Here is a 13,434-nt window from a genome sequence, read left to right as displayed (position 1 = left end):
CAGTTGGATCCTGATTGGCGGATCCAATTAGTTTGAACGGAAATTGACCAATAGCAAGCAATGGTGAGAATCTGCTATTGTTCTAGCCAGAATATATGTTGGCATTTTTGGAGCGTTTCCTCAATTCTGTTTTGGTTCTCTGTACCTCAAAGCCGGAGTCAATAAAGAGCTGAAATGAACTCCCAGTGTCCTGATCTCTGAACCCACAGATTTAACAAAATGCTAACTGTATGGTTGAAAAAAAGCATGCTGGGAAAGATGGAGTTGTGACCAAAGTTAATAGACTGACATCCTGGGTCAACAGCTTAGACGTTAATGAGAAAAAGAATAGCAACCTCAGAGTTGGCCTGGATCCCGGGGACCTTAAGAAAGCCATACTGAGCTTTCTACTTCATCTGCATAGTCACTGATGTCCAAAGCCAATTAGCTGGAAAAGATATTCCCCATTCTAGATGAGAACTGGCAAGTAAAGTTAGATGTGTACTTTCAACACACCCTGGGAAAGACACAAATTTCTCTGCCTTCCTTTCGGGATCAAATCTGCCAGTGAAGACTTCCAGGAGAAGGACAACAAAGTGTTCGGAGATATCAGTGGTGTCCATATCTTCACAGATGACACGATCACAGCAGCGTCAGTGTAAGCGGAGCATGATCAAATAGTGCAGGCTGCAATGGGAAAAGCCCAGTCTGAGAACCTCAGGTTCATCCCAGGCAACATCCAGTTTATGGTGAGCAAGGTCAGATGCATGGGCCACATACTTTCAGCAGAAGGTATTAAACCAGATGACAGTAAAGTTCAAGCGATAACCAGCATGACTACTCCACAAGACAAAAAAAGCCCTGCGGAGACTTCTGGGGATGGTCCGATTCCTTGCACAATATAAACCAAATGAAGCATCCTTGACAGCCCCATTCAGGCATCTGCTTGGAGAGGATGTCATCTGGCAGTGGTCCTGGGAACAAGACAAGGCACTGCAAAACCTGTGCACAGCACCTACACTCAAGTTTCATGACCCTAACAAGCCATTAACCATTCAAGCAGATGCCTCCAAAGTTGGTGTAGGCGCTTGCCTATTACACAATGTGGGCCCTGTGTCATGCCTCGAGCAATCTGACTGCAGCAGAGCAAACTTATGCCCAAATAGAGAAAGAACTTTTAGCCATAGTGTTTGCCCCATGAAAATTCCATCGGTACCTCTATGGGGTGCAGATAACGGTGCAGTCAGACCACGAGCCACCGGAAGCAATAATTGCCGAACTTCTCGGTCAGGCACCTGCATGCCTGCAGCCTTTACTACTCCAGTTGAAGAAATATGACTTGACTTTCCAGCATGTTTCTGACAAGGAAATGGTCATTGCATATGTGCTCTGCAGAGCTGCACCACCAAATGCCTCAGTCCCAGAAGACACTGACACAGAAGAGAAAGTAGCGTCACTGCAAATACCATGGATCTTGTGACATGCTTCAAACATAGACCAAGCCAGATCTTCAGTTACAAGCCCTATTTAAATTTACACAAGGAGGCTGGCTGCAATGAAGGACACAGAGAGAATCTAGCCAGGGGGAGTCAAACTGCGGCCCTCCAGATGTCCATGGACTATGAGCCTCTGCCAGCATTTGCCAGCATTTGCTGGCAGGGTCTCATGGGAATTGTAGTCCATGAACATCTGGAGGACCACAGGTTGACTTAGAGGACTACTGTTCAAAGTTTCCAGAGGTTCTGCACATTCCAGATAAATCAGCACTTTGTGTTATTGCCAAAACGAATGCTGTGCTGGCCAGGTGTGGCTTCCTGCAGGAAGCCGCCAGTGATCATGTCCCATTTGCCAGCAGAGAAATCTCACTTCTTGCCAGATGTTGAGGAATAAAAATCCACTCGCTGCAGCCCAGGACGCCCTCAGTCGAATGGAATGGCTGAACGCATGACTCAGACAGCCAAATTACAGTTCCATAGAACTGCCGCATCAGGGGAAGAAGCCCATCTAGCACTGCTGGAGAACAGTCCTTAAATTGCCCCACATATCTCTAGATTGTAGGAACTGTCCAGGGCAGGACGGGAACGTTCCCTGTCAGTCAAATGGTTAATCCACGCCAAAATCTCAGCCAGACTAACGTTTTCCCTTCCCCTGCAAACATTCAGATAAGTTTGCTTTTGGGCGAAAGCCCTGAATGTTTGCTACTGTTACATTCAAGTCAGCCAAAGAGTGTAAGAAACAGCACAATATGAATTAACAAAAAATAAAAAAATAACCCCCAAACCTATGAGATGCTTTTAAAATAAATTTATTTATTTTATTTACTTTTGGACTTGTAGCCCACCACTCTCGAGAGACTCGTGGCGGCTTACAATTATAAAATCTCATAGGCCAGTAAAACCCCTATGACCCCCCAAAACCCCACAAGATTGGCAGCCAAATATGCCCTACCTCCTGAACAGACCAACTTGGTGTGGGGTGCAGAGATGTAAATGCCCAGCCTGAGGAGGTAACATTCTTGGTCAATTTCAATGGACTGATGTAATTGACTTGTGAAATTTGGTACTTTTCGCATTCGCTTCCCAATCCTGCAAAACTTCCGAGACTTTAAAAATCAAAGCGTCTGACATTTTTAAAATGAAACATACCTAATTGACCTGAATGGGGCTTTGAAGTCGTCACTCCCTCATTTTTTTCTAAGATGCCTAAATCTAGCAATATCTATAAGGAGCAATGTGAACAACAAATCTACACCCTTCTGCAGGCACAGTTGGCCAGAGAGACGTTGCCTGAGGAATTTCTCCTCAAGCTGCTTCAGTTCTCAAATCCCTGCGCTACTTAGAAACGTCCTTTGACAGAATGAGAGTAGCCAAACTGAGCATGTGCCCCAGCACAGATCTCTCTATGTGCAGTTCTGTTCCCTGGTTTATTATCACCTGGGAGGCTGAGAGAGAGGAACTGGTCCAAGGCCCACCCAATAAGCTTGACAGCGGAATGAAGATGTGAGTTCAGATCCTACTGGACATTCTAACCACTGGCCTACACCCACTCTGGTATCTTTTACCTAGCCGGTTTCTTTGGTCTGACATTATACTGAACAGATTCAAATGGGTAGCTGTGTTGGTCTGAAGTGGCACAATAAAATAGGGGTCCAGTAGCACCTTTAAGACCAACAAAGATTTATTCAAGGCGTGAGCTTTCGAGTGCAAGCACTCGAAAGCTCACACCTTGAATAAACCTTTGTTTGGTCTTCAAGGTGCATTTTTACTGAATAGTCGCTGAGTTTTTGTACAGACAGCTGCTTCCCTGCATTCTCTATGCATCCCTACCCCTTTCTGTGCCAGCTGCAGCAGTTAAGGATCTCTCTCTCTCTCTCCTCATTTTTGTTCAGGCTTCATTGGGAACTAAGCAAAAAACCAAAACAAAACCCCACAACTCTCATATAACCTTAAGTTCGAATCATTTTAAAAACTCAGATATGTGTGTGTGTCCCCCCCCTTTTACAGTGGAAACAATTAAATAGCCAATGAGAGAGAAGTAGAAGGATGGCAGAGTTCCCTGCTTGCCGGATCTCCTGTTCCACACAGATGTATCAGGTGACCTGATATAAAAAGAGAACAGGGTTCTTTTAAGAGTAGTGCAGAAAAGGGAATTCCTGCAGAAACAGTTTGCAATGCAGGCAAGTGATGAAAGCCTGCAGTTAAGGGAATTGTTTTTGGGAGTGGGGTTCATGCAGGGGTAGTCATCCTGCGGTCCTCCAGATGTCCATGGACTACAATTCCCATGAGCCCCTGCCAGCGAACACTGGCAGGGGCTCATGGGGATTGTAGTCCATGGACATATGGAGGATCACAGGTTGACTACCCAAGCAGTTTGAAGCATTTCTCAGCCTGGAGAAATCTAATTAAATTCCCTTCCATGACACCTTTAATGGGAGAGGATTTGAGCGTTCTTCCCTGGTCCCCCGGCACAGAATCCCCGCAGTCCACAAGACTCCTGAGCCGGCCCTTTAAGACTTCCCACCGAGCAAGAACATTTGGAAGGCGCCGCAACTTCTCGCGCTTCGCTGGCCGGCCACGGCGTTGCCATCGCCTCCCTCCGCTCTCCACCGGAGTTTTGCTCCTCTCCTTTGCCCCCGACCTCCCGGGAAACGAGTGGGGGGAGCGGATTATAGCCTCCCCCCCCCCACGCCGTCTGAATTCACCCCTTTTCTGTTCCTGCGCTGAAAATAAGAGAGTGTCAAGAATTCCTCCCCCCCTCCCGGAATGAACGACTTTTCTGCTCTTGCGCTGAGAAGAAGTTTGCTTGGGAGCAGCAAAAGGATGCTTGCCGTCGTTTTTATTGGGGGGGGGGGCTCGCTTCGGTTTGGGGGCTCGGTCACCGTCCTGCTGCGCCTGCTCCCTCACCTCTGCTGATTTGGGAGCTGGGGTTGTGAAAACTGGCCAGGATCAGGCTGCAAGCTGCTGTCAAATTTGCATTTGAAAGCCCCCCCCCCCATCACCCCCAGGTTTCCCCAAGCCCCTCCCGCGCCGCCCTGCCTCCTTTCCCTCTCAAGTCCCAGGCAGATCTACCAGCCCAAACAGGAGCGGACTTTGCTAGTTGGCTGCCTGGCTGGCGGTGGCGACCACGGGGGGGGGGGGGGGGGATGTGTGTGTTGGGGGGGGGGGGCTGCCGGTGATGTCACAGCCGGGAGGCGGCGATTGGCTCTAATTAGGCTTTGCAGCAGCAAATAGACGCGCGGCCGGCCTGATTGGCTTCAAAGTGGCCGCTGGGGCCAAAGAACTCGCGGAGAGGAGAAGGGGGGGGGGGCGCAGCGGCGAGAGGAGGAGGAGGCGGCGGCGGAGAAGGCGAAGCCGCCGCAGCAGAGGCGAGCGAGGGAAAGTGGGAGCCGCGCATCCTTGGCCGCCCCGCGCAGAGGGAGAGGCCATGCGGGGGAGCCTTGCGCCCGGCGGGGGGCCAGTCCGCTTCGCCCCCGACCTGCGCGCCCTTCTCCCGCCGGGAGCTTTTTAAAAGACGCCGCCGCTGCCGCTGCTGCTGCTGGAGGAGCTCCCCGGCGGACAAAGCGAGGCGGGCGCCAGAAGAAGCGAAGAGGAGGCGGCGGCGCTGGCCGAAGAGAGCTCCCCTTCCCCGCGCCCCTCTCCGCCCCCAGCGGCGATGACCTCCGTCCTGGGCGCCAGCCGAGCCTCGGGCGGCCCGAGCAGCCCGCTGAAATGCAAGTCCAAGCGGAGGCGGCGGAGGCGATCCAAGAGGAAAGGTGAGCGCGCGGGGGGGAAGGGGGGCGCTCTCTTTGCGCCCGATTTGCGCCCGATTCCAGGGCGGCTGGATGGGGGGGACACCAAAAAGTGCGCCTTCGCTCCTCTTCTCTCCCCGCATCCCTTTCAGTGTTGGCGTCTCTCCCTGCTGAGATTTGGGGCGCCCGCGCGTGCCTTTATAGGGTTATAGTTTTGGGGGGGGGGATGTGTCCCTTTGGAGGTCTGCACCTAGAAAGCCAAATGAGGGCGGTTGGGGATCCGCTTTTTCTTCCCGTGGGGTTGGGATCGCAAGAGCCGCGCAACTGGGGGAGCGCACTTTGGATGCGCTTCCGCGCGGGGGAATGCAGGTGCGAGGCTCATTGCGAACGCATCGCCTCACCTGTGCGTAATGGGCCGGGGCAGGTGAGTCCTATGCCCCCGGCGAAGGTATAATGATCACATTGGGGGGGGGGCAGGGCTGGCTAGCAGGCGCCCCTCCAAAGAGAGCAATCCAAGAAGGCAGAGTCTTGGCAGGCTTTTCTCTCCTTTCAAAATCCTCATCTTCTCCAGCAGCTTCCGCTTGCTTGCGGCTGGGCCGGGGCAGACTTTTGCTGGGCCGGGAGTCCTGCCGGGCATGCCACAGAGGCAGGTGTGTAGAGCATTGTGTGTGTGTGTGTCCCACTTGCAAAGATCCCAGGTGTTGTCTCTCAGGTGTGATTTTTGAAGGCAAAGGTGTGTGGCGAAGGGAGCATTTCTTGCTGCCAGAAATGCAGGGAAAATAGGTAAGGGGTGGTGATGGGGGGAGGGATGATCCCACACACCGCCCTGCCAGGTTGCTCCAGCCAAGCTCGCATTTCTATTCCCCCTTGTAAATATTGGGGGGGGGGCGCAAGGTTTGTGCTGTTTAAAGTTGTAGAGTGCGTCAACGCCGCGGTCCTAGAAAGAGCAGAATCGTCCTTGTCCTAATCCGAAAAAGAAAGAGCCGAGCTTCCGAATGTCAGACGGAGCGGAAAGTCTGCCACAAGATTAAAGGGTTTTTCTCTGCCGGAGCTGGCCTGTTTTGTCAGGAAGGAGGGATGAGAAGCTGCCAGCCTGTTTCAGGCGCTTGTCTCCCCAGTTACTGTGAAGCTGCTCAGAATTGTTGGAAGTTGAATACCTGTGGGGGAGCGCCAAGGAAGGCGGGATCAGTGAAGGTGTGTTGGGTTAGCAGGATGCTCAGCGCCCCAAGTCTGTCGGAACAGTAAATTCCACCTGGATTGTAGTGGTCATTGTTACAAGGGCCTTAGGTAAGTTTTGGTCAGCTCACTCAGTCACCTTGAGAGCTGGGATTGGAATGTTTCCTTCCTCTCTGGATACTCAGCAGTTCTGACAAAGGCCTAAAATACCCAATTGCCCCTGCTAGCACTTTAAAAATATATATATTCTGCCACTCATTGTTTATTAATTATTATTAATTGGATTTCTATCCCACCACTCCCAGTAGCTCGTGGCGGGTTACAACAATAAAACCCACAATAAGAACCTCAATAAATTCAATTCTAATCCCGAGTATGTTTGGCTCATCTTTTGGGGAAGATTGACACGAGCTGTTCTGAATGAACAGAACCTCACTTAAGTTGTGCTGTAACTTGTACGGTTCTTCTTGTTGGAGCATTCCAGGGCAGTGACTGAGAAAGTTCAATTAACGTGTATTGTTGACGGGAAGGCACATAGGTGCTGTTAGCAGTGTGCCGTGTCTTCTTAAGGGACTTGGCTGCCCTTTGAAAAAACCTTATTTTTGCACTTTCTGTTTCAAGACGGCGCATCTAGAAATGTCCCGAGTTCTGGAAATACTATTAATTTGGACTAAACAAGTTTCAGTCTTCACTTAAAACCTGTCCCAAATTGTATCAAGGACATCAGTGCTTGATGTATGCTGGGGTTATGCCTTCCGCCTGTAAATCTGTATATCCTGAGAGCCTGTATCAGACTAAGGTACTTTCTAGGAATTTTAAGACTTAGCGGCGTGCTACGCTCGGCTTTTGAAATGAATCAATAATTCATTTCGGTCCAAATTCCCATGCTTGGATTGCTTGGCATGCAGATTCCACTGGGTAACTCTGTTTCCAAGCCTGGGAGCTTTAAAATTCTGTACTGAACGTTCAGTCACTCTTTAATATTTCCTTCCGCCTGTCTGTAATTGCTGCTGCAGAATAAGAGAGGATGATTCTTAGAAAGTGTCGCTTGGTGAATGTTTGAGGCAACAGCTCTTGGGGTTATTGTTAACTCCAAGCATCAACAGCAATGTGAAGGGAATCTCGGATTGACTAGTTTTAAAGAATTGTATTCCAGGGTGTGAACTTCAGTGAACAGTTATTTGACCTTTTCTCTTTGGGAGAGTCCTGGCTGCAGAGGCTTCTTGGATGTTTTCTTCTTGGAGATGCATATGACCGTGTTTGTAAAATATATATATTCTTGTAGATGGAAAGTACATCTTGAAGACACACGTTAATAACCTGTTGAATGTGCTAGTTTTATTACGGTGCACGGCAGTTTCGGGACAGACTGTATCGTCCCACGGACTGTCCAATTTCCGGTTAGAATTTTAAAAGAGGGCTTGTTGAGGGGTCGACGAATGTAAGGCAAGTATGAATTGCGGCTGCTGGCGGTGAGAATGAAGGAATGAGGCTTTTAGGCATTACTGTAGAATAAAAACAATTAAGCACTGCTTAATTTTCCTAGGTGCTTTCTGACGGTAACACAATGCCTTCTTTAAAGATGTGTAGTTATTTCTGTACTTGCTCCCCTCCATGATATATTGTGCTATCTGCAGTAGATTTTCTACCTGTTCTTCAATGCATCCATCTTCTGAGTTGTACATGTCCACTTCTCACGCAGACACAAAAAGTGCTCTCTAAATCCAATACTGGATTTAAGCCCGGCTTTGAAAGGTGTAAGGGAATGAAATGCACAATGTAGCTGCATGGATGACAAATGCTTGTGGATTATATATAAAAAACGGAGTGTTCATCTTGAATCGCTTAACATGGATCACGTTGCAAAGGTATGCCTGCATTTATCCAATAATGATTGACATTAATCTGAAGATGTCTGATAATACAGCTTGCTTTTTTCATCCTGTAGGGCTCCTAACGCTGCTCGGTGTGACGTTTTTAAGTTTGTCTTGCTATGTATGCTTCTGATCTATGACACATAGCTCTGTCCCCCCCCCCCCCCCCGCCCCCAACACATTGCTGATAAGAATTGGCTGAAAGAGAGTTAAGGGGAGGTGACGTATTCTGAATAATTAAAATCAGGATATATATATATATACACACACACATAGTATTAAAGGATTTGCTGTGGCAGTCTTTTAATTCCTGTGACTAATTCAGCAGAAATTTGGCTGCATGCTTTGTGCTGTTGAAAGATATTTGACAATTGCTTTGTACTTTGTGGTGCAATCCAGCCAAATCTAATCTAAACCCGTTGATATTTTGCTCTCCTATTATAATCGGTAGAAATGAAAAGTGCTTAATTTGAGCTGCTCGATCATGCACTTGCTAAAGATCTTACTGTTTTTTTTTTTTTTAACCGTGAGTCGAAACATGATTTTGAGCATTCACAAGTTGCTGAAAATTGAAACACTAACCAATATCTATATCGCACGGCAGTTGCGTTTCCACGGGTCTGATTTGAAACGCATGGTGTGGAAGTGCGTCCCGCTTCCCAAAAAGAAATTCATTTTCTAGGGTGTCTTCTTGCTTGCTGCCCGTTTGTTACAAGGCCAAGATGGCCTCCTGCTTCTAACTGTTGGTAAATAGATGTCATGGAAGCATATATTTTCTCTCTGTCTGAAAACTGAAAACCTTGTCCTCAAATTCAACGTAAATGTTACCATTGTGTAAAAGCCTCTTTAAACAAGTGCAATATTTTTGTGTAATTATAATGATCTCTTTGTAGCTCTGATTTGAACGTCCGAGTGTGTGTTAGTATTGGTAAAGTGGATTCATGGTGGAGAAAGTGAATAAAAATAAATATAATCAATAAATAAAGTGGATTCACAGACTCAGAGTTTGCTGTGGAATATGTAATTGCTTTTGGAGACATAAACAGGTTTTATTTTTCTGCTAGACCCCACTCCGTTCCAAAGTATTAGATTTTGATAACCAGAAAGAGAGAGAGAGAAAGCATGCCCGGAATTCAGTTTGTACAAAATGAGATGCAAACGCTTTAAGGACTCATTAAAAAAACCCGGAAGCTTATTTTGGGGGGTGAAAACCTGTGCAAATGAGTCTTGATCCAGAGGTATCAAGAAACTTATTGAGAGACTGGTAAATGTACCAAAGGAAAAGAATCATTGAAAATATGTGGGTAGAATTATTTCCCCTTGCTTTCTTGTTTAATAGTTCAGAATGGCAATTAAACTGACTCATTGTTTGGTGGGAGGGGTCATTGTGGGTTAGACGAAATCTGAGGCGGTGAGAGAAGTAAAGGAGAAAGTGAAGGCTGTGGGAGATATGGAGGCAGAGGTGTGAATGTTGGTTGACTGGGAAAATGTCTGGCAAAATGGGAACGAAATGTCTTGAGAAATGAGATTGTAATATAATGAAACTTCCACGAAGCCTAATGAAATTGCGAGGCGGTGTTAAGGATGACGTCGTTGAGCGCGTACGGATTTCCATTGTCCCATAATACCAAGGAAATAAATGAGTGTTTTCCATCACGATCTCAGTTCAGAGACAAATGCATCGGGCTGATGTCTTGCTTCTCTTGTTTCCCCTCCCTGGACTGCTTGAGAAAGATCGGATTTAGTGATAAAATTAAAATTTGATTAGAACTTTATATCTAGCCTCTTACTTTGAGCTTCTCTTTTACCCTGCTTCCCGCCCCCCCTCCCTCCCATTCTGTGATTACCTCTGATTTCTAGTCATCCATAGTAATGACTGCAATTTAAGATTGTATCAAAAGCATTAGCTTGCAGTGGCTGGACGTAAATTTAGAGTGTGGGAGAGCAAATGTGGAATTCATGACTATGTATCTACACAGCAGTGGGGTATTCCGTAAATAACAGAACTACCTCTTCCTAGCAAAAATATCTAAATGGAGAAAGCAGGATGGGATGTGGGGATGGGAAGCAGTGAAATGAATCCTCTTGCCATTAGCAAAAATGTATTTCGGCTTCAGGTTGCAATGTGCAGCTAAAGGAATGAATTTACTTACCTGGCGACTTGCACCTTTTCTACCTGTTAAGTTGTAATGATTTTTTTTTAAAGGTGGTCGCACTTAAGAGGTTAAGTTTTGGTGGTGTTGTGTTTGTTTTGTTTTGCTCCTCCCTTATTTTGTAAGCCCTTAAAAAAGCATCTGGAAAAACTGGTAACTGGCTTTTAAATGTGGTCAGTCTTCTTCAGTCACCTGCATCCCCCCCTATACACCTTTGTCCCAGCTACTCACGCATAAAGCATCTATTAATAAAGATGAATGGAGTATTTAAAGGACTTGATGCTGTGCTGTCTGAGCTCTCACTAACGTGTAAATCGCTGCACCATAAAGGTTGTATGAATATGTCCATATGAAAATACACAATGGAAGATCAAAGCCCTGTGAGTTGTCCTACCTGTGCTTCCTTTTTTAAAACAGTTCGATGTAACCTTTATAAGAAGCAAACGCTGAAGCTGTAAGTCCTGATTTTCAAACAAGAACAATCTCTCTTTCTAATGACTCAGTAAATGGCCTTGCACGGGAGTGTTATCCATTAACAGCACAGTGGATGGGGTGGTATATAAATATAATAAATAAATAAGCAATCAACAAAACAGGTGTAAATCTCTGAAATGAGCAGCTTGATTCCAGTCCAGTAGCATTGTAAAGACCGACAAGATTTGGGGGGGGGGGGTTGAAGCTTTTGAGAGGCAAAGCTCTCTGAATTGAGAAAATATATCTTACTGCAAAAATCTCTGCAACCATTAATGCGTCCCCCCCCCATTTCCACTCTTAGGTTCATGTCCCACTGCTTTTCCAGTCACTGAAACGACACATGTTGCCTATTTGTGAAGTAAGAGAATTGCTGCATTCAAGGCTAAAGAAATATACTTTAGCCCGATGAAATCCCCATTGTCAGAATGGCCCCAGTGATGTGAGTGGCAATGATCTTTTAATTCAGCCCCCTATTTATAAAGAGATTAACTTCTCTACATCCTTCATAGCCTTTTACAAGCTGTGTGTGTGAGTGTGTGTGTGCACCATGAGTTACCTAGACAAAAAGAGTCTTGATGCGCATCGGCAGATTTATCATTTTATAAGGAGTCGTGATAACCTTGCTGTGTGTGCCTTTGTAAAGCGTCTAGCTCCCGTGCAAGTTGCATGATTTCTGATCTAGATATCAAAAATATAGGGTGCGCATGCTTCTAGCTCACCTCTTCCTGTTGGCCTGCTTTGGTTAAAATTCTGACAACCTGAAGTGGATCTTGCAATAAGCGAGCTGCAGTGATGGATGAAACACAGCAATGTGCTAATTCCTCTCGGTAGCTCACGTCGTCTGTAGTTATTCTACCAAATAATATGCATTTAGTATGAATGTGTCTCGTGTTTTTGAGAGCTTATCCTATTTGGTCCCTGGTGTAAAGGCAAGGTGATCTGGCTTTTCTTATTTGCTTGCTTGCTTTTATGTACGGTGTGTACAATGGCATTTTTGACGCCTAAATTAATACAGCATTTGTCCAGGATGAAGAAGACAGACTTGGTTGAATGGGTCAGAAAAACAGCTCGGTGTTAGATCATAGAAGACCTGGATGGAAAATAACGTAGAATAACTTTGGAGAGTGGTTTGATAGATTGGCACGTTAACAGATTGGTTTGCTGGTGGTAGATAGAAGATGGTTTTCGGTTAAAATTGGAAAGGAAAAGATGAAAACGATTGCGGGAATGCCTCGTATTCCTGGGAACTGTACACAAAGTAACATTGTAGGTAGGCTAATGAGCAATGAGCAGCTCTACCAGTCAGGTGAACGGTGGTGATGGGGAGGTCCTTGCTGAGGATGGGAGAAAAACTCATCACTGATTCTGAAAAACAAAGGGCTAACTCCAATGCTGCTTGTGGCTGCCGTGTCCAAATATAGCCACATATGATGAAGGGCCACCCGGTCCAGTGTTGAAAAGAGTCCTAGCATCGAAGAGAATGTGGTAGCTGCTTGGCTGGAGCTAAAGATAATAAAATAAACTCTTTTTTATTCCCTGCTGACTTGGCATGGAAGGGATGCATTGCACAAGCATTAGCATAGGTAGGACTTACTGGTGAGGATAATGAGAAACTTGTTTACTAGTAACATGGGGACCATCCGCGGTCCGAGCCATGACAGCACGATGAATAAATACACGGTGGCACGTCAACAGCCTTTTGACAGCGCAAGGTCATTACAAGGGCATTAGACGGCTGCTCGGAGGATGTGACATGGTTCAATGAGATTGGCCTGGCACATCCTCGCCAGGTGCAGTTCGGAGGTATTGCCCAAAGCTGATGGCAAGGCAAGAGACGTGGAAGGTGGAGTTGGGGATGACCCACCTACTAAAAGCCTTGGGGGGGCCCATTCTGAGCATGATGTTGCTCAGCTGAGAAAGAAGGGATGTTTTTGAACAGAATTGCAGCTAATGTACTGTGCTAGGGACAGAGTGTGTGTCTCAGTAGGGTGTGAGAATGTGCGGCCATGCTCTCCTGCTTCAGCTTAGCATGACTGTGGGACCATGGCCTGAATATATGCTGACAAAGAAGCTTCCCATATAAGCAGAATATTATTCTTATTTTCCATTGTGTCCTTGTTGTTGTTGTTTTTTTTGTACTGCGCTGTCAGATGGTCACAGCTGAACAGGCAGGGACAAAGCACTCCCAGGGGAGGAGACTTGCAGCAACTTAAATTTCTTAGAAGGTGGTCAAGGCAGGCAGGATGCAAGGAAATGTGCAGTAAATCCCAAGCCCCCAAGTCTTCTTAACTAACAAGACAGTCAACTTTTGGGGGGGAGTTTCATGTTAAAGGGAGAGAAATGTTCCGAAATGAATGAGCGCCTATAAGCTCCACCCTCTGAAATACTGTCATTTGAACTAAGGTACATGCTTTATTTCAGCGGTTTGGTTTGGGGTTTCTCTTCAGGGACATCTCCCCCTCGACGTGAATCAGTGTAACCCGCAAACCGGTAGAGGAATCTGATTCAGTTACTTCCTCTCCGTCTTTCGGCTGATCGAATGTGCTGTAGC

At 46.6% G+C, this 13,434-nt stretch overlaps 1 protein-coding gene across 3 annotated transcripts in view; it reads left to right on the top strand.

The window, feature by feature from the left end:
* The first annotated feature begins 4,758 nt into the window (after positions 1–4,758).
* The window catches only part of ADARB2 (adenosine deaminase RNA specific B2 (inactive)), a 315,856-nt gene continuing 307,180 nt past the window's right edge, over positions 4,759–13,434 (top strand). For 2 of the 3 annotated variants that reach the window (XM_077303289.1, XM_077303288.1), the window contains exon 1: positions 4,762–5,230. In XM_077303289.1, the coding sequence (XP_077159404.1) occupies positions 5,131–5,230 (100 nt within the window). In that variant the 5' untranslated portion in view covers positions 4,762–5,130. Of the gene's footprint in view, positions 5,231–13,434 lie in introns of all 3 variants that reach the window. The other variant, XM_077303290.1, reaches the window with a different exon arrangement.

Source organism: Paroedura picta, chromosome 11, assembly GCF_049243985.1.
Source record: "Paroedura picta isolate Pp20150507F chromosome 11, Ppicta_v3.0, whole genome shotgun sequence".
Lineage (NCBI taxonomy): Eukaryota > Metazoa > Chordata > Lepidosauria > Squamata > Gekkonidae > Paroedura > Paroedura picta.
The sequence above is the reverse complement of the archived record's forward strand: the minus strand, read 5'-3'. Positions and strand labels throughout refer to the sequence as shown.